At 49.1% G+C, this 26,971-nt stretch overlaps 1 protein-coding gene across 4 annotated transcripts in view; it reads right to left on the minus strand.

Annotated features, from left to right (window-relative positions):
- FLNC (filamin C) overlaps nucleotides 1-14,062 on the minus strand; it is a 95,887-nt gene extending 81,825 nt beyond the window's left edge. For 3 of the 4 annotated variants that reach the window (XM_039345698.1, XM_039345700.1, XM_039345699.1), the window contains exon 1: nucleotides 13,179-14,062. In XM_039345698.1, the coding sequence (XP_039201632.1) occupies nucleotides 13,179-13,542 (364 nt within the window). In that variant the 5' untranslated portion in view covers nucleotides 13,543-14,062. The remainder of the gene's footprint in view (nucleotides 1-13,178) is intronic. The other variant, XM_039345701.1, reaches the window with a different exon arrangement.
- Between the last annotated feature and the right edge of the window lie 12,909 nt (nucleotides 14,063-26,971).

Raw genomic sequence — 26,971 nt, forward strand, 5'->3', positions numbered from 1 at the left:
AACTAAAATAAAAAAAAAAAAACGGAACGTTTTTTTAAAGTGCATTTAAAAACTCAAGTTTTTTCTTTGTGTAGTAAGAATAATAATAATAAAGTTGGAAGGGACCTTGGAGGTCATCTAGTCCAACCCCCTGCTCAGGCAGGAAAGCTTATACCAAGGATAGGCAACCTTGGCTCTTTTATGATTCTCTTGTTCCTTTTTTTTTTTTTTTTTTTTGGAGCCTGCCTTTTAATTTTTCCAATCAAAATGAAAGTTAAAAAAGAAATAAATAAGGAAAAAATAAAAAAACTCAAGCGCTTCAACATTGCGGTCGATTTACGGGGACAGTTCAGCGCAAAATTTATGTGGTGAAGCAAGACGTTCGTTAAGCGAGTTTTGCCCCATTTGACGACCGTTATTAAGCGAACCAACGCGGCTGATCAATGGCTTCCTCGTTGCCTGCTTGTCAGAAGGTCGCCAAAGGGGATGGCGTGACCCCCCCCAGGACATTGAAACCGTCGTAAGTACGAGTCGGTTGCCAAGCGTCTGAATTTTGATCGCCTATTCCTGGGGGACGCTGCAAGCGTCATTAAGCGTGAAAAACGGTCCTAAATCACATTTTTCAGCGCCGTTGTAACTTCAAACGGTCACTAAACGAACTCGGGTAAGTTGGGGACCAGCTGTGTGAATAGAAAGTGGCGGGGGAAAAAATTAACAAAATTCAAACCCTTAAAAAACTGGGGGGCTGCAAAACCCTGATTAAAAGCGCGCTCCGAAAGGGGTCGGAGCAGATGGCATTTCAATTCTCCTCCCCCCCCCATTCCAAAGATCCCGGATTAAACCCGGCATGGAGGGGGGTGTTGAGGCCTTCAGCTGCAGGAATGCCCCTTTCCCCACCCCACCCGCCCCCAGAGCTGTCCCACCTGTCCAGACCGTGGTTCCATCAAGACAAGGGTGGGTGGAGCGTCTGAACAGCTGAGAGCAAATTTGGGCTGGAGAGAATTTCTGGCATTCAGAGCTGGGATCACCGTCTCTCTGCCGAGGATCTGCCCCCCATTGAGGTGGGGGGGCTCTGCGCCCCCCTCACTTGAGCTGTGTTTGATTAAAAGCAGGGGTTCTCAACCTTGGCAAGTTTAAGACTTGTGGACTTCAACTCCCAGAATTCCTCAGCCAGCTTTGCTGGCTGAGGAATTCTGGGAGTTGAAGTCCACAAGTCTTAAACTTGCCAAGGTTGAGAACCCCTGGATTAAAGATTCGTTTCGAACCCAGGCGACAGCGGATTTGAACCTGGAACTAAGGAGACACTTCCAGACAGCAAGAGCAATTAATCAAACGGCCTTGCCTCCAGAAATTGTGGCTGCTCCATCTCTGGAGGGTCTCAAGAAGAGACTGGACAGCCATTGGTCTGAAATGGTGTAGGACAGTGATGGCGAACCTTTTAGAGACCGAGTGCCCAAACTGCAACCCAAAACCCACTTATGCATCGTCGGGTGCCGGGTAGTTGTGGCCCATTGGCTGGGTGTGGCCCATTGGGTGGGCGTGGCTGTGGTGGTAACGGCAGACTGGGTGGGACTAAAAAGTTCAATCAATCAATTCCTACTTTGCAAGATCTTTTTTTTCCCGCGAGAAGTTGAAATTGACTGATTGATTGAACCTTTTTTTTTTTTTGCACACGGCAACAGAGGCCTAAAGCGAAAAGGTTTTATAAAACCCAGCTGAAGGCCTAGGACTGGGGCGACGGTGCGCGTGCCCACAGAGAGGGCTCTGAGTGCCACCTCAGGCACCCGTGCCATAGGTTCGCCACCACGGGTGTAGGATCTCCTGCTTGAGCAGGGGGTTGGACTAGAGGACCTCCAAGGCCCCTTCCAGCTCTGCCACTTTGTTAATTAATCCAAAAGAGACTGGACAGCCATTTGTCTGAAATGGTATAGGGTTTCCTGCCTGAGCAGGAGGTTGGACTAGAAGACCTCCAAGGTCCCTTCCAACTTTATTATTATTATTATTATTATTATTATTATTATTGGAATGGCTTTCCTCCAGAAGGTGTGAGTGCTCCATCACTGGAGGTTCTCAAGAAGAGACTGGACAGCCATTTGTCTGAAATGTTATAGGGTCTCCTGCCTGAGCAGGGGGTTGGACTAGATGACCTCCAAGGTCCCTTCCAACTCTGCTATTCTATTATTATGTTCATGAGAGCAGTCTTCCAGTATCTCAGGGGCTGCCCCAAAGAAGAGGGAGTCAAGCCCTTCTCCAAAGCACCTGAAGGCAGAACAAGAAGCAACGGGTGGAAACGAATCCAGGAGAGAAGCAACCTGGAACTAAGGAGAAACTTCCTGACAGTGAGAACAATTAACCAGTGGAACCACCTGCCTGCAGAAGTTGTGGATGCTCCAACACTGGAAGTTTTTAAGAAGAGACTGGACAGCCCTTTGTCTGAAATAGGACAGGTGGTTCTCAACTTACAACCGTGTAGTGACTGTCTGAAGTTACAACGGCACTGGAAAAAAAATGACAGGACCGTTTTCACACTTACGACCTTGGCAGTGTCTCCATGGTCATGGAATCAAAATTCTTGATGCTTGGGCAACCGTCTCATATTTATGATGGTCGCAGCGTCCCCCGGGGGGTCACGTGATCCCCTTTGGCGACCTTCTGACACAAGCAAAGTCCGTGGGGAAACCGGATTCATTTCACAACCGTGTTACTAATTTAACAACTGCAGTGATTCATTTAAAAAGTGTGGCAAGAAAGGCTGTGAAACGGGACAAAATTCACAACAAATGTCTCATTTAGCAACAAATATTTTGGGCTCAATTGTGGTTGTAAGTCAAGGATTAGCTGCATGGGGTCTCCTGCTGGAGCACAGGGAGAGTAGAGTAGAATAGAGTAGAGTAGAGTAGAATAAAATACAATAGAATAGAAAATATGGAATGGAATGGAATAAAATAGAAAATATGGAATGGAATAGAATAGAATAGAAAATATGGAATGGGATGGAATAGAAAAAATGGAATAGAATAGAATAGAAAATAGGGAATAGAATAGAATAGAATAGAATAGAATAGAAAATATGGAATGGGATGGAATAGAAAAAATGGAATAGAATAGAATAGAAAATAGGGAATAGAATAGAATAGAATAGAATAGAATAGAATAGAAAATATGGAATGGAATGGAATAGAAAATATGGAATGGAATAGAATAGAATACAATAGAATAGGAACAGAATAGAATAGGAATAGGAATAGAATAGAATAGAATAGAACAGAATAGAATAGAATAGAAAATATGGAATGGAATGGAATGGAATGGAATGGAATAGAATAGAATAGGAACAGAATAGAATAGAAAATATGGAATGGAATAGAATGAAATGGAATAGAATGGAATAGAATAGAATAGAATAGAATAGAATAGAATAGAATAGAATAGAATAGAATAGAAGCTGGAAGGGACCTTGGAGGTCATCTAGTCCAGCCCCCTGCTCAAGCAGGAGACCCCACACCACTGCAGACAAACGGGTTGGACTAGAAGACCTTCCAAGGTCCCTTGCAGCTCAACTCTTCTCCTGAAACCAGCTTCTCTACCTCCCCTTTCAATGCAGGGCCAGGCCCTGCAAGTTCCGTTTACTCAATGGAGGGACGACGAAACGCCCCGTGAGCTGAGTGCGAATTTTCTCTGACCATAGCTGAAGACCCAGCTAGTCCCCCTGCTTCCTCGCCTAGATTGAGGTCCCTTCCAGCTCTTGTTATCCTGTTATTCCTTCCTACAAGGACGTGGCTGCTCGTAAGGCAAGCAAGACTGCGGCAGAATCTTCTCTGCAGCGGGCCAGGTCACCCCGTCCAGGGAACTGGGTGAGGAATCCATGCCCAAAAATAGACAAGGAGCACACACAGCCCTCTTTGATGGAGAGCGGTGGAATCCGAAGCGTCTCCTGTCTCTCTCGCAGCCTGCAAGGAGCTCAGCCCTCCCCCAAAGAGGAAAATATATCTGGTTTGGGGGTGGGGGTGACAAACCCCAAGGAAACGGGGCACCAGGACGATGCCCAGCTTTTCTTAGGACCTAGAAAAGAACCCAGATGGTGCCCGGAATTTCACCTAACTTTGTTAAGTTGTTAACATACGGGTGGTCCGTGATTGACAATGGTTTGTTTAGCCACTGTGGAAGTGACAATTGCAGTGAAAAAAGCGGGCCCGTCCTTGCACTTATGACCATGGCCTCGTCCGGGGCTCATTGGATGACCTTGTCAGCCAATTCCCAAAATCTGGGACAAGAAAACTCCTAAAAACTGCACACAACTCCCTGACAGTGAGAAGAATTAACCAGTGGAACCACCCGCCTCCAGAAACAGTGAATGCTCCAACACTGGAAGTTTTTAAGAAGAGACTGGACAGCCATTTGTCCAAAATGATATAGGGTTTCCTCCCTGAGCAGGCAGTTAGACTAGATGACCTCCAAGGTCCCTTCCAACTTTATCATCATCATCATCATTATTATTATTATTATTATTATTATTATTATTATTATTGATCATCGCACAGTCAGCCGGATGTTCAGACTGGGTTTGGCATTTTGTCTACCTATCGAGTCCTTACCCAGGACCTGGGATAGGCAGATGTGGATGTTTGATGGTATTACAGATATCGTCGCAGGATGGAAGCAGTTCCTAGTAAGGCCGCCTTTTGCAATTGACTAATAGCGAATTTGTCAATGCCAATGGTGTTCAAGTGGTGCTCCAGTTGTTTTGGGATTGCACCCAAGGAGCCTATTACTATTGGTACTACCCTTGCTTACTTTTGCCACAGTCTTTCTATTTCTATTTGTAGGTCTTTGTATTTTGTGATCTTCTCCAGTTATTATTATTATTATTACTATTATTATTATTAATTGCTTAGCAATGGGAAATTCTGGTCCCAGAATTGGCGGAAAGAGAGACGGCTCTATAAATGTTTGAAATAAATTCAGGCCATCCTCAACTTTATAACCCACAACGAAGCCTCAACTTTTCCGTTGCTAACCGAGACCGTTGTTAAGTGAGACTTTCCTTGCCACGGCCGTTCAGCGAATCACTGCAGGTGTTCAGTTTGGGGACACAGCTGTTAAACGAATCTAGTTCTTCCTTGTCAGAAGTTCGCAAAAGGGGATCCCCATGTGACCCCGGAACCGCTGCGACCATCGTAAATGTGAACCAGTTGGCCCAGCGTCCGAAATTTTGATCAGGTGGGAATGCCGCGACGGTCGTAAGTAGGAAAAACAGTCCTAAGTCCCTTTTTTTCCCCACGCCGTTGTAACTTTGAACCGTCCCTAAACGGATGGTTATAAGTTGAGGACCACCTATAAAGAAGGATAAGTCACAGCAGAGAGGATCAGGTTAAGCCCAAAGCCCAAACCAAATGCACGCAAAAAAACCCCCCTGCAGTCCTTGCAACGCGCACACGCAGTGTAGGATAAAATGAATGTGGGAAGGGTGCGCGTGTCAAGACGCCAAGAAACCGGGAGATTTGGGCAGCTCAAATGGGTATTGAGATTTTAAGAGAGTTTTAAGGGAAAGATTTGCCTTTGTTTGTATAAAAGATGTAATAATAATAATAATAATAGTAAAGTTGGAAGGGACCTTGGAAGTCATCTAGTCCAACCCCTTGCTCAGGCAGGAAACCCTATACCACTTCAGACAAATGGCTGTCCAGTCTCTTCTTAGACACTTCCAGTGTTGAAGCATTCACTGCTTCTGGAGGCAGGTGGTTCCACTGGTTAATTGTTCTAGCTGTCAGGAGATTTCTCCTTAGTTCTAGGTTGCTTCTCTCTTTGGTTAGTCTCCATCCATTGCTTCTTGTCCTGCCTTCAGGCGCTTTGGAAAATAGCTTGACTTCCTCTTCTTTGGGGCAGCCCCTGAGATACTGGAAGGCTGCTATCCTGTCCCCCCCTCGTCCTTCTCTTCATTAAACTAGACATACCCAGTTCCAGCAGCCGTTCCTTATATGTTTTAGCCTCCAGTCCCCTAATCATCTTTGTTGCTCTTCTCTGTACTCTTTCTAGAGCAGTAGTTCTCAACCTTTTTAATGCCGCGACCCCCAACCGGTCGTAAGTTGAGGACTACTCAACCGGTCATATGTCGAGGACTACTCAACTGGTGCAGCACCGTTTGCAGAATGGGACTTTGGGCGGGCTCAGCAGAGCAGAGACAGCCTGGACAATTCCTATTGGCTTTCAAAAGCCAATAGAATTAGAGTCTATTCAAGAGAGTCTATTCTATTGGCTTTCAAAAGCCAATAGAATAAAAGGGAGTAGCACAGCCAAGGAAAAGGGGGGAAAAAATGGCGGACGGCGTTGTTTGGTGACCCCTGTGAAATGGTCGTTCGACCCCAAATGGGGTCCCGACCCACAGGTTGAGAACCACTGTTCTAGAGTCTCAACAACTTTTTTGCATCGCGGTGACCAAAACTGGGTGCAGTATTCCAAGTGTGGCCTTACCAAGGCCTTGTAAAGTGGTATTAACACTTCACATGATCTTGATTCTATCCCTCTGTTAATGCAGGCTAGCACTGTGTTGGCCTTTTGGGCAGCTGCAGCCCACGGCTGGCTCATATTTAAGTGACTGTCATATTTAGGTGATGTATTGCAAGCTTAAGCTCCCGATGAGAACCTGGCCAGCCAACTGTTTAGGCCACAGTGATGGCGAACCTTCTAGAGACCAAATGCCCCAAAAACACCCCCCGTCCCTGCTCCACCATGCCCACTGGGCCACCTACCACCTCCACAGATCACAGATCTGCCCGCCACAGATCACCCAGGCAGCCCAGCAGTGCCATGGTGGCCACGCCCTCCGCCCATGCCCCGCAGCATCATCTGCACGTGACGGGGTGCAAGGGCAGAGTCTTGTCCCCGCTGCCCGGCTACCATGTCCTTAGCTGCGATGCTTTGCATGGGCTGTGCCCAGGGGCGACTCTCCTCCGGGGGGGGCTGCTGGTGAGGGGACTGTGGGAGGAGGCGGGGCTGGGGAGATGGTGTGTGTGCCCACAGAGAGGGCTCCGAGTGCCACCTCTGGTACCCGTGCCGTAGGTTCGCCACCACTGGTTTAGGGGAAATGAGCAGGAGATAAGAAAGGCATTCAAAGCAGGCTAAACTCTTGCGGCCGTGCAGGGATTCGTGACTTATGACGCGTTTGACCCCTTCCTCTCCTACAGCCTGGCTCTTGCGTGCAGGGATTCGTGACTTATGACGCGTTTGACCCCTTCCTCTCCTACAGCCTGGCTCTTTTATTCAAAAAATTGAGCCATGCAGACTGACAGCACAGTAGGGCGATGCAGGTATTCCTCTACGTACAGCCACAATTGAGCCCCAAAATTCTCGTTGCTAAGCAAGACAACTTGTTGCGTGAGTTTTGCCCCGTTTTATCACCTTTCTAGCCACGATCGTTAAGCAGATCGCTGCCGTTGTTAAGCTAGTAACCCGGTCGTTAAGAGAATCCAGCTCCCCCCCCATCGATTTTGTTTGTCAGGAAGTCGCCAAAGGGGGAATCGTGTGACCCCTGGGGGGGACGCTGCAAACCGTCATCAAGACGAGTCAGTTGCGAAGCATCTGAATTTTGATGCCGCCACGGTTGTCAGTGTGAAAAACTTTTTTGAGGCTGCTGTAAGTTCGAACGGTTGCTAAGCCAGCCGTCGTACGTGGAGGACTATCTGGACATCCCTCGAGTTAAGGGGATGCCCCCATCCTAGAAGACAGTTTTGCCCCAAAGAGGAACCGATTCGGAGTTCGAATTGCCGTTGTGGGTTTTAAAAGTGAGGAAAAACAAATTTACAAGGGTGGAATTCAACGGAAGAGAATCAAGGGTGGAAAATTTGCATCCTGCTTTCTGGATGACTCCAGCTGCTTCCCCCCCCCCCTTTTTTTTTTTTTTCTTTTGTTAAAAGCTTCGGATGCTTTCCTCCATCCTTGCTGGAACATCAGGATTTTAAAAATAACAAAGCAGAAAACAAAGCAGAATTTGGCCAGCGTTTCTCCGGCGTGACTCGACCGGCGCTTCCCAAAAGTAGCCAGCAAAGCTGACATTTCTATAGCAACCTTGGAAAATTCCAAAGGTCTTGGGAAAAATATACATATATTTCTCAAAGGGGTGGCCAGCTCTGAGTTGCCTGTAATTTCAATTTTTGGTGCAGTGCAAGGTCATCTGCCCCTGGAGAAAACAGGGTGGATGTGTTGGGGAACGTCTCTTTTTGCTACAGACCTACAGCTTGGAAAGGAAATATTAATGCTCCTCGTTTAAACCAGGGCTGAAAAACAGCTTTGCAGCACAGAAAGCCCAAATCCCGGTTGCTCTCCCACCAAGCACAGCCACCGAACCCTCATTCTCACACCCTGCTTAACCTGTTGAATTAATCTAGGTTCTGAATGCAGCCAGCACTCTGAATCCTAAACTAACCAGCATCCATTGTTGGCTAGTTTGGGATTTGTGGTGCTGGGTGCATTTAGAACCTAGGTTAATTCAACAGGTTAAGTAGCTGTGAGAATGTGGCTTAATCTGCTGAATTAATCTAGGTTCTGAATGCAGCCAGCACTCTGAATCCTAAACTAACCAGCGTCCATTGTTGGCTAGTTTGGGATTTGTGGTGCTGGGTGCATTTAGAACCTAGGTTAATTCAACAGTTTAAGTAGCTGTGAGAATGTGGCTTAACCTGCTGAATTAATCTAGGTTCTGAATGCAGCCAGCACTCTGAATCCTAAACTAACCAGCGTCCATTGTTGGCTAGTTTGGGATTCGTGGTACTGGGTGCATTTAGAACCTAGGTTAATTCAACAGTTTAAGTAGCTGTGAGAATGTGGCTTAACCTGTTGAATTAATCTAAGTTCTAAATGCAGCCAGCACTCTGAAACCTAAACTAACCAGCGTCCATTGTTGGCTATTGTGGGATTTGTGGTGCTGGGTGCATTTAGAACCTAAGTTAGTTCAACAGGTTATGTAGGCTGTGAGAATGTGTTGGGTGCATTTAGAACCTAGGTAAATTCAACAGGATAATAATAATAATAATAATAATAATAATTATAATTATAATTATAATTATAATAATAGAACACCATTGGCATTGACAAATTCGCTATTAGTCAATTGCAAAAGGCGGCCTTATTAGGAACTGCTTCCATCCTGTGACGAGATCTGTAATACCATCAAACATCCACATCTGCCTATCCCAGGTCCTGGGTAAGGACTCAATAGGTAGACAAAATGCCAAATCCAGTCTGAACATCTGGCTGACTGTGCGATGATCCATAATAATAATGCTGGAAGGGACCTTGGAGGTCCTCTAGTCCAACCCCTGCTTAGGCAGGAAACCCTATACCATTTCAGGCAAATGGCGGTCCCATTTCTGGCAAAGGGGGCCTGCATTCAGCCCCACCAAATTATTGGAGCTGATTGGCCCCTTCCTTGGGTGCCCCAACACTGGAAGCTTTTAAGAAGAGATCAGACAGAACAGTTTAGGGTCCCCAGCTTGAGCGAGGGGTTGGACTAGATGACCTCCAAGGTCCCTTCCAGCTCTTTTCCGACTGAAACTCTGCATCCCCCAGAGAAGATGGCCAAATAGATGGACTCTCTGGTGCAGAGCCTCCTAACTTCCCCAAAAGTAAAACATCCTTCATCACATCCCCCCCCCAAAAAAAGATAATTAGGAAACCACCACTCTTTTCAGAATTAAGCACAACTGGGAGATACAAGGGGGGGAGGGGAAATACTCTCATCTCTTTGCTTAAGATTGGACCCCAAATGGCCTTTATGCATGGGGGGGGCAACTATGACGACTTGATGACTTGTGGACTTCCACTCCCAGAATTCCAGAGCCAGCATGGCTGGATGGCCCCTTTAGGGATGGCTCAGGCATTCTGGGAGTTGAAGTCCACAAGTCGCCATAGTTGCCCACCCCTGCCTTTAAGACAAATGGCAAGTTTGCTCACTATTGGGTTCATTTCCACTACGGCTAGTCCTCAACTTGCAGGCGTTCCAAACTATAACAGTGACTTACAACTATTGCAGCATCCGTCCTCCTTGCAAGCCTCCTCCTTTCTCACACTGATGATGTTCCCTAGTTGGGTCATAAAAGGTCTGCAAGAAAACTACCCAGCTCAGAGAGCACCAAGGACTCCACTATCCTCCTCTTCCTCCACCTCTCTTCTAGCCCTGATGATGTTCCCTAGTTGGGTCATGAAACATCTGCAAGCAAACCACCCAGCCTGGAGAGCACCAGGGACCCCACAGTCCTCCTCCTCCTCCTCCTCCTCCTCCTCCTCCTCCTCCTCCTCCTCCTCCTCCTCCTTTCTAGCACTGATGCTGTTCCCTAGTTGGGTCATGAAACGTCTGCAAAAAGACCACCCAGCTCAGAGAGAATCAAGGACCCCACAGTCAGTCCTTCCTTCCTTCCTTCCTTCCTTCCTTCCTTCCTTCCTTCCTTCCTTCCTTCCTTCCTTCCTTCCTTCCTTCCTTCCTTCCTTCCTTCTCCTTTCTACTCCTTTCTAGCACTGATGCTGTTCCCTAGTTGGGTCATGAAACGTCTGCAAAAAAGCCACCCAGCTCAGAGAGAATCAAGGACCCCACAGTCCTTCCTTCCTTCCTTCCTTCCTTCCTTCCTTCCTTCCTTCCTTCCTTCCTTCCTTCCTTCCTTCCTTCCTTCCTTCCTTCTCCTTTCCACTCCCTTCTAGCACTGATGCTGTTCCCTAGTTGGGTCATGAAACGTCTGCAAGAAAACCACCCAGCTCAGAGAGACCAACCAGTCCCCCCCCCCCCCGTTTGTCGCTCCTCTATGGGGCAAACCCCACAGCCGCTCTCTGGTTAACGCAGCCTGCTTGAGCCAAAGCCGGAGGGAGGCGTTTCCCACACACCTCCTGTCAAGCTGGCCCAAGAACCCCGGCATCTCCAGCTGCCAGCACCCATCAAGGCCCACAGCTGTCTCCAAAGAGGCTGCTGATTAACACATTTCAGCCATGACTAAGAAGCATTCTGTGTAACCTGGGAAGCTGGCACCCAGTCAGAGGTTGTCCAAGAACAGCTGCCAGAGAGACAGCTGGAACCCCAGAGAGAATCCCAGCATCTGATCTAGGGCTCTTTTGGCAAGGGGGGGGATTTGGGGGGGTGGCAGAGGCTGATAGAGGCTGCCCGTAACACGCCCAGGGCTCGTTCGGGTTTTGCGCAGGCACCTTCTCCTTTGTGCTAAAGCAGGGGTCTTCAAACTTGGCCCTTTTAGGACTTCTGGATTTCAACTCCCAGAATTCCTCAGCCAGGCACGCGGGCTAAAGGCAGAGCTACGAGTAATCCCCGGCTGACGACCGCAACATAAGACCAAAATGTCCCTTGCTAAACCAGACAGTTGTTTGGCAGGTTTTTGCTCCATTTTGCAACCTTCCTTGACACGGCTGTGAAACGAATCACCACACTGTCTTCCTGACAGTTAGAACAATTAACCAGTGGAACAGCCTGCCTCCAGAAGCGGTGAATGCTCCAACACTGGACGTTTTTAGGAAGAAACTGGACAGCCATTTGTCCGAAATGGTATAGGGTTTCCTGCCTGAGCAGGGGGTTGGACTAGATGACCTCCAAGGTCCCTTCCAACTTTATCATCATCATCATCATCATTATTATTATTATTATTACTAGTTAAATTAGTAACAGTGCTGTTTGGTGAATCTGTCTTCCCCATGGACATTGCTTGCCAGAAGGTTGAGCACAGGCACTACGACCATCATAAATGTGAGTCAGTCAACCGGTGTCTGAATTTGGATCCCGTGATGATGGGCACGCTACCACGGTCGTAAGCGTGGAACAACGGTCATAAGTCGCTTTTTCAATGCTGTTGTAACTTTGAACGATCACGAAAGGAACTGCCGTAAGTTGAGGATTGCCTATCCAATCACACCACTGATCCTGCCAGAACTCCTCACCCACCCACCCCATCCCCGTAGCAGTCCTTTTTTCCGAGAAGGATGCCTTCACACAACCAGTCGCACCTGGGTTTGCAGGAAACAGAGATCCACTTCAAATCAGCCTGGGTGGGCAGTCCAGCTGGGCACCCCCAATGGCCACACAATCACATCCACACCTCCTGAGCTGGACCCAGAGTGCCTCTTGCTGACCCTCCCCACAAACCCAGCCAAGTGCTCCCCACCCACCCCCATTCCGGTGGTTGGCCCCCTTTCTGGGCAGGCCACCTTCACACAACCAGCTAAACCTGGGTTTACAGGCAACATAGAACCAGGACAAGAAGGACAAGAAGCAACGGGTGGAAACTAATCAAGGAGAGAAGCAACCTAGAACTAAGGAGAAACTTCCTGACTGTGAGAACAATTAATCAGTGGAACAGCTTGCCACCAGAAGCGGTGAATGCTCCAACACTGGAAGTTTTTAAGAAGAGACTGGACAGCCACTTGTCCGAAATGGTGTAGGGTTTCCTGCCCGAGCAGGGGGTTGGACTAGATGACCTCCAAGGTTCCTTCCAACTTTACTACTATTATTATTATTACTTCAAATCAGCAGGGGAGGAGCAGTCCGGGTGGGCACCCACACAAATCTCCCCTATCATATCAAACCGTCCTGAGCCCCCCACCCACCCACCCAATCACATCCACACCTCCTGAGCCGGCACCAGACTGCCTTTCGCTGACCTGGCTGTACCCCCCCCCCACACACACACACACCAACCCAGCTGAAGTTCCCCCTGGATGACTCAAGAGGGTCTGTAGTACAACTCCCTGAGGCCAACTGACCTCACCCCACCACCAATTCACCTCCAGACCCCTCACTCTGACCGAATCCGCCACGGGACAATTCAGAGATACCCCAAAATGGAATAAACGCAGTCAAGATAAGGATGCCCAAAAGAGGATGGAAGGAAAGCGGGAAACGACAAAAGTGAAAAGACGTTTTTTTCAATCATGAAATGGACTTGTGGAATTGGTGGCGGTGAGTTGCTGTGCCTCAATGGCCAGGGCGAGTGGGCAGTGGCCAGTTGGCCAGTCCGGATTCTGTGACCCCCCCCCCGTCTTGGCACAGCCCCCCACCCTACACACACACTTACGACCCCTTCTTCTACTCCCTCCCTTGCTCCTGTCTGGTTCCCCTTCTTCCCCACCCCAGGCAGGGGGGAGGGGGGGGTCCACCCCGGCGGCGTTGCCCCCTCCTCAAACCCCCCCTCCCCCGCCCTCGCGGGGGAACTCACCGATGGAGACCAGCTTGATGTGTTCGCGGTCGAGGAACTCCAGAGCCACGGAGACGTTCTCCAGCTTCATCTGCCTGAAGTTGGGGCGCGCGTGATACTTGCGGTACATCTTCTTCTGGCTGAGCACCTCCAGGAGGCCGATCAGCTTCAGCCCGTCGCTCAGGTCTTTCTGCAGGTCGCCGATGCGCTTGTGCATGCACTTCAGGTGCTCGTTGCACCAGCGGGTGAAGGTGTTCTGCTGGATCTTCTTCCAGGGCGCATCTTCCGCCAGGTCTTTCTCCGTGGCCGGCATCTCCTCTTGCGCTTCCTCAGCCGGCTGGTAGTAGCCCTGCGGGGGCTGCTCGTAGTAGCTGTTGCTGTTCATGGCGGGGTTTCGGCAAGCTCGGGGGTGGGGGGTGGCGCGCGATCCGAACGTGCGATTTGGGGGGGGGGGAAGGAGAAGAAAAGAGGCAAGTGGCTTTGGAGAGGGGAAAGTGCCCGGCTTAAGAGTGAAAGTGATCAAAAGTGAAAGCGGTCAGCCCCTGGGCCGGCCTGAGTGGGGAGGGGGGTCAGGGGGGGAGGGTTCCACTTTCCTGCTTCTCTGCCGGCTTCGCACAAAAAAAAAAACCTCCGCCGCAGCTTTGCGCGCGCCAAGTCTCCAAAAAGTGTCCCCAAAGGCGCAAAGAACTTCACCAGCTGGAGAGGGCCGAGTCGAGCTGAGCTGAGCCGAGCCGGGCTGGGCCGGGGCTGGGCTGCCGGCTTCTTTGTCTGCGGGAGTCTTAAAAGAGGAGGGGGCGGGCAACGGAGGGGGGGGTCCCCTCTGGTCTCTCGGCTCGGCTTGGTTGCTTTGCGTCCCCGGGCCGACGAAAGGCGCAGGCGAGGGCTCGGGAGGGTGTGTCCGGACTTCGCTTGGGTCATTCAAAAGTGGAAGGTCCGGGTGGAAGGAGGGGTTTTTTAAAAGGCTCCGCCGCCCTCCTCGCCCCCCCCCGTCCCCCCCCCGGCCCACGTCAGGAGGAAGGACTGCGAGGAATGCCTGCGCGCCCCGGGACCCATCGACAAGTAAGGGATGGGGCGAAGTTGCTTTGCAACGCGCCCCCCTCCCGGCCAGATAATCCCAGCGCTCCGGATTGGCCGCTATGGATAGCAAGCGGCGGGGATTGGCTCCACCCGAAGCAAATCCGCCCCCCCTCCCGCACAAGAGGCCCCCCCTGGCTGCCCACCCTCCCCTCCCCTTCCGCAGGCCGGAACGCCAGGGGTATCTCAGCTGCTATTTTTAATTTCCACCCTCCGCGAAAGGAAGGTTGGTGACTGGGAGATTGTCTTTTTTTAATGTGTGAAGAGGGGGGGAAACGTGCCGGGCTTTGGCTGGGGGAGAAAAAAAGGGTTGGGGGGTGCCCAAAAAAAGGGTTGGGGGCACCCTCTATGGCTTTCCAAAACGTGGGTTTCCTGCCAAGGGGGTGCCCTCCCAAAGCAGCCCTGGAAAACCAGCTGGAAGGGGGCCCTGCCCGGATTGTTGATTGACGTGTCATTTCTGAATGTTCACTCTTGACCTGGATGGATGAAGGATGATTGAAGGGTTTTCCAAACGTGTCAACAGTTCGGGGGTGGAATGGGGGGGGGGGGTGAACAGCGCTCCCAATTCTCCAGAGGCAGCAGCCTGAGCTGGGATTTAAAAACTTAAAGCCGCCCCCCCCCAAATAAAAAGTCTTATCAATTTCCGTCCTTGGGGTTGTTCACAGCCAGCCAGATGTTTAAACTGGAGTTGGCATTTTTTTTACCTCTAGCCAGATGTGGAAGTTTGGTGGAGTTAAAGGTCTCATCGCAGGATGTCAGCTGTTCGGAGCATAGCTGCCTGTTGCAATTGACCGATGGGGATTTTGTCAGTGCCGATATTAGTGTTATGGTTAGTTGCAGAGTCATCCAGATGTTCAGGTTAGATTGGGCATTTTTGTCCACCCGTCGAGTCCTTCCCAAGGACCTGGGGTAGCCAGATGTGGAAGTTTGATGGAATTAAAGTTCCCATCCCAGGATGTCAGCTGTTTGGAGCACAGCTGCCTGTTGCAATTGACTGATGGGGAACTTGTCAATGCCGATCAAGAGATGAACCAGATGTTTTGGGATTGCACCCAAGAAGGTGCCTATCACTATTAATGGTATGGTGTGTTTCACAGTCAGCCAGATGTTTAGACTTTATTTGGCATTTTTATCTACCTATCCTTCCCAAGGGCTTGGGATGACCAGACGTGGACATTGGATGGGATGAAAAGTATCCGTGCAGGATATCAGCTCTTCCAAGTCAAGCTGCCTTTCGCAATTGACCAATGGGGTTGGTCAAGGCCTGTGGGATTCCAAGGGTGCGCCAGAGGTTTTTGGGATTGCGCCCAAGGCATTATTATTTTATCATTATATACACAATAATGTGAAATCACAGCTGCCAGTTGTGTAGCTGCTGTTGGCCTTCATAAGCATCAAGTCCTTTCCAAGAATTTTAAATTGTGTAATGTGTCAGCGCAGTAGAGGCAGCCCTCAACTTACAACGGTCCATTTAGTGGCTGTTTGAAGTTACAGCAACACTGGAAAAAAGTGACTTGGAAGGGACCTTGGAGGTCTTCTAGTCCAACCCCCTGCTCAGGCAAGAGACCCTACATCATTCCAGACAAATGGCTGTCCAATCTCTTCTTAAAAACCTCCAGTGATGAAACTCCCACGACTTCCAGTGGCAAGCTGTTCCACTGGTTTATTGTCTTCACTTTTAGGAAGTTTCTCCTTAATTCCAAGTTGTTTCTCTCCTTGGCTAGTTTCCATTCATTTTGCAATTGACAGATTAAAATGTTAATGGCCAGATTTTCTACGTGCCAGGCAAGATTTTTTTTTGCTTTGGCATCCAATCTCCCCAAAACCACTTTTCAGATTTTCAGATTTTTATACTTCTCCAATTCTCTTTCTTCTAGTGTGGCCACATCAACTATCCACATGGTTTTCTTTTCAAGCATAGCTACATCTGGTGTGTGATGAGACAAGACTTTAGCAGTTTGGAAATCCCCCAACATTTTAATTTGCTCATTTTGCTGCTTTTTCAACTTTTATGTTCTCACTACATCTTCATTACTGGCCCGCGGTCCTTTTTACAGATGTTCCAGTGAATCATTTTGGCAACGGTGTCCTATTACTGTTTATAATCAGTCTGTGCAATCTTTATTTAATTTACTGAATATAGCGTGTGTAGTGTAGTACAGTACAGTATAGTATAATGCAGTATAGTATATCCCAGGGGTCTTCAAACTTGGCCCTTCAACTCCCAGAATTCCTCAGCCAGCTGGGTGACTTTGGGCCAATCACCAGGAGACGGTGAGTTCTAGTCCCGCGTTAGGCAGAAAAGCCGACTGGGTGACTTTGGGCCAATCACCAGGAGACAGTGAGTTCTAGTCCCGCCTTAGCCATGAAAACCAGCTGGGTGACTTTGGGCCAATCACCAGGAGACGGTGAGTTCTAGTCCCGCCTTAGCCATGAAAACCAGCTGGGTGACTTTGGGCCAATCACCAGGAGACGGTGAGTTCTAGTCACGCCTTAGCCAGGAAAACCAGCTGGGTGACTTTGGGCCAATCACCAGGAGACGGTGAGTTCTAGTCCCGCCTTAGCCATGAAAACCAGCTGGGTGACTTTGGGCCAATCACCAGGAGACGGTGAGTTCTAGTCCCGCCTTAGGCAGAAAAGCCGACTGGGTGACTTTGGGCCAATCACCAGGAGACGGTGAGTTCTAGTCCCGCCTTAGCCATGAAAACCAGCTGGGTGACTTTGGGCCAATCACCAGGAGACTGTGAGTTCTAGTCCCGCCTTAGTCATGAAAACCAGCTGGGTGACTTTGGGCCAATCACCAGGAGACGGTGAGTTCTAGTCCCGCCTTAGCCAGGAAAACCAGCTGGGTGACTTTGGGCCAATCACCAGGAGACGGTGAGTTCTAGTCCCGCCTTAGGCCTGAAAGCCAGCTGGGTGACTTTGAACTAATCAACGGGAGGTGGTGAGTTCTAGTTCCGCCTTAGCCGTGAAAGACAGCTGGGCGATTCTCTCTCTCAGCCCAAAGCACCTCACAGGCTTATTGTTGTGTGGAAAATGAGGAGGACGAAGGAAGATTAGGTATTTATTTTATAATTTATTTATAACATTTATTGTCCGGCCAGCTTACCACAAAGTAACATGGAGGCTGGGGGATTTTGGGGAGTTGAAATGCACGCGTCTTAAAGTTGCCAGATTTGGAGACCCCTGCTCTAGTCTAATGAAGAGGAGGGCTAGGGTCAGCCTTCCAGTATTGTCCCAAAGGAGGGGGGGGATCAAGCTATTCCGCAAAGCACCCGAAGGCAGGACAAGAAGTTTTATGAAACCCTAGTGAGGCCACACCTGGAATGCTGCAGCCAGTTTTGGTCCCCGTATCACAAAAAAGATGTTGAGAGTCTGGAAAAAATTCGGAGAAGAGCAACTAAGATGATTAAAGGCCTGGAGACTAAAATATACGAAGAACGGCTGCGCGACTTGGGTTTGGCTAGTCCAGTGTTTTCCAAACTTGACAATTTTAAGGCATGTGGACTTCAACTCCCAGAATTCCACAGCCAGCAATGCTGGCTGTGGATTTTTTCTGGGAGTTGAAGTCCACATGCCTTAAAATTGTCAAGTTTGGGAAACACTGGGCCGCTAGTCTAAAGAAATGAACAAATAGGGGAGACCGGATAGCATTATTCTGGTATTTGAGGGGTTGCCCCAAAGAAGAGGGGGGTCACGTTGTTCACCAGAGCACCAGAGGGAAGGACGAGAAACAACGGTTGGAAACTGGTCAAGGAGAGAAGCAACCTGGAATGAAGGAGAAACTTCCTGACAGTGAGGACAATCAACCAGTGGAACAGCTTGCCACCAGAAATCGTGGGCGCTTCATCACAGGAGGTTTTTAAGAAGAGGCTGGACGGTAACCTGTCTGAGATGGCAAAGGTTCTCCTGCTAGAGCAGGGGGCTAGACTAGAAGACCTCCAAGGTCCCTTCCAGCTCTTGTTATTCTGCATTCTCACTCCTCCGGCATCTTGGCAGAGGGTCAAAAAGCTTTACTAAAGCTAGAGAAATGGATGACTCAAAAGATGGGCCAATGCTGGTGACGAGGTCATCGGCATCTCTCTTGATCTTTCCTTCAGCCAGTTCTGGAAGGCCTGGCGCGAGGCCCGGCCTGCATCAACCCTGCAGAAATAGGTTCCTCCGGGCCCTCGCGGGAATGACAGCTCCTCCAGGAATAGTAGTAGCAGCAACTACAGGTACCAACCGAGGACGGAGTAAAGAGGGTGTGTGATTCAGCTCTCTCCAAAGGGCAACGTTACCGTTCGGTGTCTAATAGTAGTAGGACACCGCAAGCCACAGCGATCTGCTGGCGAACTCAGGAGCTCCTTTGCCCGTCTTACTCACGGCTGGGGGGGACACCCAGCCACGCCAGCCCTTCTGCCCTTTTGCTGACCCGGCTGGGCTCCCTCCGAAGACCCTCCTCTCTCAAGGACAGGCCTAGGAAACTGGCCCAGCAGGGGTTCATGTGTGAGTCCTTTCCCAGGAATCTCCATGAGAGAATTGACCTTTCCCCCCCCCCCCCCGGAGCAGTTGCACGGGGGGGGGGAGAGAGAGAGAGAGAGAGAGACCCATCCAGGGGGGCAGCAGGAACACACACATACAGAGAGAGAGAGAGAGAGAGACAGACAGACAGACAGACAGACACACACACACACACACGCACACAGCACACACACACACCCCTATGTGTGAGTCAGTCTTTGCTAGGACAGACCTCCTGAGCTGGCAGGTTGCTATTTCTGCTTCATTTATGAGCAAGACGGGCGGCTTCTCCATAGGACAAATAATTTCTATTTTTTCCCCCCATTCCTATTCTTTCCGTTTCTATTTATTTCTATTGCCTCCATTCTTTCTATTATTTGCACTTCTCTATTCTTCTTCTTCCCATTTCTGTCCTTTCTATTCTTCCTATTGTTATTTTACGGAAAAGAAGAGAATAACAAGAGTTGGAAGGGACCTCGGGAGGTCTTCTAGTCCAACCTCTCGTGCCAAGGCAGAAAAGCCTATATACCAGTGGTGGCGAACCTAGGACACGGGTGCCAGAGGCGGCACTCAGAGTCCTCTCTGTGGGCACGTGCGCCATCGCCCCAGTCCTAGGCCTTCAGCTGGGTTTTATAAAACCTTTTCGCTTTAGGCCTCTGCCGCCGTGTGCAAAAAAAAAAAAAAAAGGTTCAATCAATCAATCAATCAATTTCAACTTCTCGCGGGGGGGGGAAAAAAAGATCTTGCAAAGTTGGAATTGATTGATTGAACTTTTTAGTCCCACCCAGTCTGCTGTGACCACTGCAGCCATGCCCACCCAATGGGCCACGCCCACCCAATGGGCCACACCCACTCGGCATCTGATGATGCATAAATGGGTTTTGGGTTGCAGTTTGGGCCCTTGGTCTCTAAAACAGTGGTTCTCCACCTGTGGGTCGGGACCCCATTTGGGGTCGAACGACCATTTCACGGGGGTCGCCAAACAACGCAGTCCGCCATTTTTTCCCCCTTTTCCTTAGCTGTGCTACTCGCTTTTCTTCTATTGGCTTTTGAAAGCCAATAGAAGAGACTTTCTTGAATAGAGTCTATAGGCTTTCAAAAGCCAATAGGAATTGTCCAGGCTGTCTCTGCCCTGCTGAGCCCACCGAAAGTCCCATTCTGCAAACGGTGCTGCAGCAGTTGAGTAGTCCTCGACTTACAATCAGTTGGGGGTCGCGGCATTAAAAAGGTTGAGAACCACTGCTCTAAAAGGTTCACCATCACTGGGATATACCGTTTCGGACTTTCTCTTTTATTCTTTCTGTCATTTATTTTCCCATCCTTTCTGTTGTCTCTGTTCCTTCTGTTCTTTCTGTTTCTGTAATTTCTATTCTCTCTATTCTTTCTAATATTTTTTTTTCTATTTGCATTATTCCTATTGCTTCTATTATTTATATTGCTATTATTTATTTCTCTATTAATGTATTCCTGTTGTTGATATTTCTACAGCCGGCTTTCACGCCTGAGGCGGGACTAGAACTCCCTGACTCCTGGTGATTGGTCCAAAGTCACCTAGCAGTCTTCTGTGACTAAGGCGGGACTAGAACTCCCTGACTCCTGGTGATTGGCCCAAAGTCACCCAAATGACTCCCGTGCCTAAGACAGAACTAGAACTCCCCGTCTCCTGGTAATTGGCTCAAAGTCACCCAGCTGGCTTTCACACATTCTAAGTCGGGACTAGAACTCACCACCTCCCGGCGATTGGCCCAAAGACAGCCAGCCAACTTCCATGCCTAAGGCAGGACTAGAACTCACCGTCTCCCGCTTTCCAGGTTGGTGCCTTAACCACGTGACTAGACTAATATGGCTCCCATTTTTCGCTTGTCCCTTCCCTAAGAGCAGCCGGCGAGGGTGCCTGTCTGTACACAACGGTGTGCACATGCAGGGAATGTGTGTGTGTGGGTCGCTCTGCACAGCCTCTCCCTTTTGCTGGCCGAGAAAAGCTTCGGGCAGCTTCTAACAGTCAGCGGGCATCTGCCTCGATAGAAATAACCCTTCTCGTCAGACGCCCAGGCTGGACCAAGGCCAGGTGGAGTAAGGGGTCCCGTTCTGCAAAGGGGAAAGAAGACCAACACGGTCTCTGCATTTCCCATCTCGTCCCCCACCTCACAGTCAATCAATCAATCAATCAATCTGGAGCTGGAAGGGGCCTCAGAGGTCATCTAGTCCAACCCCCGGCTCGCGCAGGAGACCCCTCTCTACCATTCCAGACAAACGGCTGTCCGGTCTCTTCTTGAAGCCTCCAGGGATGGAGCACCCACAACCAAATAGCAAAATAACAAGAGTCGGAAGGGGACCACGGAGGTCATCCAGTCCAACCCCCTGGCTCAAAGTTACAGCAGCCCTGACAAAAGTTAACGGGCCACCAGTCCTCGCGCGGACGGCCGTCGCAGTATCCAACAAGGTCGCATGGTCAAACGTGGGGCACTTGGCAACCGGCCCGTCATGAGGACCGTCGCAGCATCCGGGCCTCACCTGGCCCAAGTGTGGATGTAAGTCGAGGACTAATGGTACAGAAAGTGGGAGCCTCCCAGCGTCGTCCCCCCACCCTCCCGCCTGGAATATCCTCTCTGGAAGACAAGGTGGGCAGAGAAGAGCCACAAAGATGATCAGCGGCCTGGAGGCTAAAACATACAAGGAACGGTTGCTGGAATTGCTGGTAGGGCTAGTTTCATGAAAAGAAAGATTGGGGGGATGTGATAGAAGTGCTGCAATATTTGAGGGGCTGCCCCAAGGAAGAGGGGGTGAAGCTATTCTCCGAAGCGCCTGCAGGCAGGACAAGAAGCAACGGATGGAAACTCATCAGGGAGAGAAGCAACCTGGAACTAAGGAGAAATTTCCTGACAGTGAGAACAATTAGTCAGTGGAACAACCTGCCTCCAGAAGTTCCAACACTGGAGGTTTTTAAGAAGAGACTGGACAGCCATTTGTCTGAAATGGTATAGGGTTTCCTGCCTGAGCAGGGGGCTGGACTAGATGACCTCCAAGATCCCTTCCAGATTCTATTCTGCTCTGTTCTGTTCTGCTCTGCTCTACTCCGCTCTATTCTATTCTATTCTATTCTATTCTATTCTATTCTATTCTATTCTTCATTATTTCTATTCTATTCTATTTTATTCTATTCTATTCATTATTCCTATTCTATTCTATTCTACTCTACTCTATTCTAATTCTATTCTATTATTCTATTCTATTCTACTCTATTCTATTCATTATTCCGATTCTATTCTATTCTATTCATTATTCCTATTCTATTCTATTCTACTCTACTCTATTCTATTCTATTCTAATTCTATTCTATTCTATTCTATTCTATTCTATCCTATTATTCTATTCTATTCTTCATTATTCCTATTCTATTCTATTCTATTCTATTCTATTCTTCATTATTTCTATTCTATTCTATTTTATTCTATTCTATTCATTATTCCTATTCTATTCTATTCTACTCTACTCTATTCTAATTCTATTCTATTATTCTATTCTATTCTACTCTATTCTATTCATTATTCCGATTCTATTCTATTCTATTCATTATTCCTATTCTATTCTACTCTACTCTATTCTATTCTATTCTATTCTAATTCTATTCTATTCTATTCTATTCTATTCTATTCTATTCTATTCTATTCTATTCTATTCTATTCTACTCTATACTCTACTCTACTCTACTCTACTCTACTCTACTCTACTCTACTCTTTATTGTTCTATTCTATATTTTAATATTCTATTCTGTTCTCTTCTATTCTTGACACAAAGCTGCCCAGGCCCTTCCCAGACCAGACCAGGATCCGGGCTGAGAAGGTGCAGGCTCCAGCCTTTGCTGAGCTGCAGACCTGCAGGCCTGGATGGTTGGAGAGCAACGGGGGGATGGGGGTCTCTATTAATAACCTGCCAAGTCAGAGGAGGCCTGGCGGACAGCCATGCCCGCTCTTCCCAAGCGGTACCAGCTTGGCAGTCACCCTGTACTCAGATTCCAGCTGTGACTGCCCGTCTCTCAACCGGGACTCTGGCAATTGAAAAGAGTCTGCAGACTGGAGCGGCTGCAGGAATTGGGCATGTCTAGTTTAACGAAGAGAAGGACGAGGGGGGATAGGATAGCAGTCTTCCAGTATCTCAGGGGCTGCCCCAAAGAAGAAGGAGTCAAGCTGTTCTCCAAAGCTCCTGAAGGCAGGACGAGAAGCAACGGATGGAAACCAATCAAGGAGAGAAGCAACCTAGAACTAAGGAGAAACTTCCCGACAGTGAGAACAATTGACCAGTGGAACAACCTGCCTCCAGAAGCTTGTGAATGCTCCAACACTGGAAATCTTTAAGAAAAGACTGGACAGTCATTTGTCTGGAATGGTATAAAGCAGGAGGTTAGACTAGAAGACCTCCAAGGTCCCTTCTGACTCTGCTATTATTCTGCTATTCTGAGCAGAGGCAAGAATGGGGCACAGTTGACTTAACCTCCATCTCGCTCACAAGAGAAATGTTGGGCTTTACTGCCGTCGTAAGTCGAGGACTACCTGTAGAACCTGACTTTTCTCTCCGCTGAATTTCACTTTGTCCAGCGGGGCCCCGTGTTCGAGTCCTGCCAAGATCCTTCTGGATCTTGAGCTTGCCTTCCGGAGCGTGGGCCAAGGCCGACACAGAGCAGAGACTCTTTTCCTACCCAGCCAGCCTCTCCCTGGAGAACAATAAAGCCAGGCCTTCTCGGGGGCAGATGTTGGGGTCCTTTCCAGCTGTTCAAACACCAGGCAAGCATCCCGCTGCTGCCAGTCCAGGACCTCGTAACAACCGACTCCCAGCTGCAGAGGTCTTCTGAAGGGCACAATCGCTTCACACATGTCGAAGAAGTTGGGCTGCCCGTCCAGCTGGCTTCCACATTGTTTCTGGGGGGGGGGGCACGCCAAAAATCCCACTACTTCCGTGCTTTTTCCAAACAGGCAGTGACAGATGCGAGCTGCAAGTATTGCATAAGGAAAAGACGGGAGTCCGATCGCAGAAGAGAGAAATTTAGTTTTCGACAGGCCTGTTTTTAGTTGGGAAATCGAGCAGGAAACGAGCGAGGACCGACCGCTTTTGCCGTACGGTTAAGTCCTCGAATTATGACAAAAACGGAATAAGTCGGTTTAGCAAGGCGGGCCCGATTTTAGGACCCGTTTTGACCACGGTTCTTAAGCAAATCCCTGCCGTTGTTAAATGAATCGTGTGGGTTGTTAAGCGAATCTGGCTTCCCCCACTGACTTTGCTCGTCAGAAGCTAGCTGGGAAGCTTGCAAATGGGGATCACGTGACACACCCCCCCAGAATGCTGCAACCGTCCTAATGCATGCCAGTTGCCGAGCATCTGAAATTTGATCGCAGGATGATGGGGATGCTGCGACCGTCGTAAGTGTGAGTCCTAAGTCACTGTTTTCACTGACATTGCAACTACAGTCGCTAGATGGGTGACTGTAAGTTGAGGACTATCTGTATGCAATAAGGGCTAAATATAGGGAGTCCTCGATTTCTGGCCCCAAATTTCCGTTGCTAAGTGGAACATTGGTTAAGTGAGTTTTGCCCCATTTTACGACCGTTCTCACCACCATTGTTTTAAGCGAATCGCCGCAGCTGTTAAATGAGTCCCACAGTTGATAAGAGAATCCTGCTTGCTTGACTTGGCGGATCAGAAAGTCGCAGAAGGGGAATTGTCGGATCCCGGGACACCGCAACCGTCCTAAGTACATGCCAGTTGCCAAAGGTCTGAATTCGGATCCCCTTGAGTAACAAACACACAAAAGGAACGAAGAGGCGGTCAAGTTTCTGGAAGGAGCAAAGACTTTATGACAGTGATGGCGAACCTTTTAGAGACCGAGTGCCCAAACTGCAACCCAAAACCCACATGTATCGTCGGGTGATGGGTGGGTGGGGCCAATTGGGTGGGCGGGGCCAATTGGCTGGGCATGGCTGTGGTGATAACAGCAGACTGGGTGGGACTAAAAAGTTCAATCAATCAATTCCAACTTTGTGAGATTTTTTTTCCCGTGAGAAGTTGAAATTGATTAATTAATTGAACCTTTTTTTTTTGCACACGGCGGCGGAGGCCTAAAGCGAAAAGGTTTTATAAAACCCAGCTGAAGGCCTAGGACTGGGGCGTTGGCGCACGTGCCCACAGAGAGGGCTCTGCATGCCACCTGCGGCACGCGTGCCATAGGTTCGCCACCACGGCTTTATGACAACATTCCCCGAGCTTTCTGGCTTTGTGGACCAGCGATAGGGGGTGGGGAAAAGGGGACAGTTCTGCGTGAGCGGCAAGCAAGGACACATACACAACTTCATGCGTGGGAATTATTTCAAACAGGGATCAAAACGGAAAATTCAGCCCCTTGGACAAAGTTTTTGATCCCGTTTTCATTGCATCCGTTTTACTCGTTTTCCTGACTTCGGCGTAACTAGAATCCTCGGGCGTCTGTAGAAACCGAATAAATAAATGAATGAATGACATTTGGGAACGTCAAGGACAGGCCGTCCTCGGCTTGTGACGGCAATCGAGACCAATCTTTCCGCTGCAAAGGGAGACTTTTGCTGAAGTCAGTTTTGTCCCGTTTTTACGACATTCCTTAAGTCAATGGCCACAGGGGTTGAGTTAATGACGCACTGTTAAGTGAAACTGGCTTTGTCAGAAGGTCGCAAAAGGAGATCATGTGATACACCCGCCCCCGGGACACCACGACCGTCGTAAGCATGAATCGGTTGCCAAGTGTCTGAATTTTGATCGCGTGACCTTGCGGGATGCGCGTAAAGTGTGGGAAACGGTCCTAAGTCCCTTTTTTTTCAGTGCCAACGTAACTTTGAACGGCCATTAAATAAATAAATTAAATAAATTGTTGTAAGTTGAGAAGTGTCATTGCCGTGCATGTCCAGAAAAAGGGGAGATTCAGCCCAGTGGCCATCTTCGTCCTCCTTCCGTGGTGGACAGTCTTGTCCACAATCTGGCTCCGGGCCCACATTTTGGTCTTCAGAGCTCAATATAGCCGATGAGGTGGTGTCTCCGAGCGCCTGGCCACAGGCACACCTCATGAGCTGGACCGGCATGTGCAGCGTCCGAGAAAAACGCCGCATGCTCAGGACGTGGAGTTGAACCCCAGGCCGGCCAGCAGTGTCTTCTCCTCTTCCATCCAAGGGGGATCAGCCAGAAACAGCAAAAAGGCTGGCCGTTCCCTTTGATCGGCCTGGAGTGAACCCACCTTGTTCCTCCAGCCTCCTTGGGACAGGACGTGACTTTTAATTTGTGGCTGGCTCACGTGGACCTACGTACGAAGATGGTTAAGGGGCTGGCGGCTAAAATGTAGAACGGTCGCAGGAATTGGGTAGGTCTAGTCCAGGGGTAGGCAACCCAAAACACTCAAAGAGCCACTTGGGCCCGTTTCCCACTGAAAACAAAACACTGGGAGCCACAAAACCCTTTTGATATCTAAAATGAAGATAACACTGCATATATCATTTTTTACCTTTATTATAGGTGTGTGTGTGTGTGTGTGTCTGTGTGTGTGTGTGTATACACACATACACACACAGGTAAAAAAGGATATATGTAGTGTTATCTTCATTTTAGATGTCAAAAGGGTCTCTCTCTGTCTCTCTCCCTCCCTATCTGCCCTTGGTCTGCCAGTCCTCTTCCCCCACTCTTTCTTTCTCTCTCTCTCTTTCCTCTCTCTCTCTTTCTTTCCCCCCTCTCTCCCTCTCTCCTATCTGCTGCTCACCTGGCAAGCTGGCTTCAAGCTGTTCTCCAACAAGCTCAGGGGTAGGCAACCTCGCTCTTTTATGACTCATGGACCTCAACTCCCAGAATTCCTGAGTCAGCATAGCTGGGCTAGCTAGCTCTCTCCTGCCCTTCCTGCTTCCTGCAGAGACGCAGCAAAGGGAGGAGCCCCACCCAATAAGCTTTTCAGCTCCTCGGAGAACAGTGTGAGTGCACTCTCTTTTACACACACACACACAGAGAGAGAGAGAGACAGAGAGACAGAGAAGCAGGGAAGCGCAATTGCCTCTCTCTGTCTCTGTCTCTCTCTACAAATGGCAGAGGAGGCTGGGAGCCGCAGGGGAAGGCTCAAAGAGCCACATGCGACTCCGGAGCCGCAGGTTGCCGACCTGTGGTCTAGTCTAATGATAAGAAGGACCAGGGGTGACAATGATAGCAGTCTCTCGTTTTTAAGGGGCTGCCACAGAAA

The sequence above is a fragment of the Crotalus tigris genome, unplaced genomic scaffold (genome assembly GCF_016545835.1).
Source record: "Crotalus tigris isolate CLP2741 ecotype Arizona unplaced genomic scaffold, ASM1654583v1 scf7180000017975.10810073628:1450386, whole genome shotgun sequence".
Taxonomy (NCBI): domain Eukaryota; kingdom Metazoa; phylum Chordata; class Lepidosauria; order Squamata; family Viperidae; genus Crotalus; species Crotalus tigris.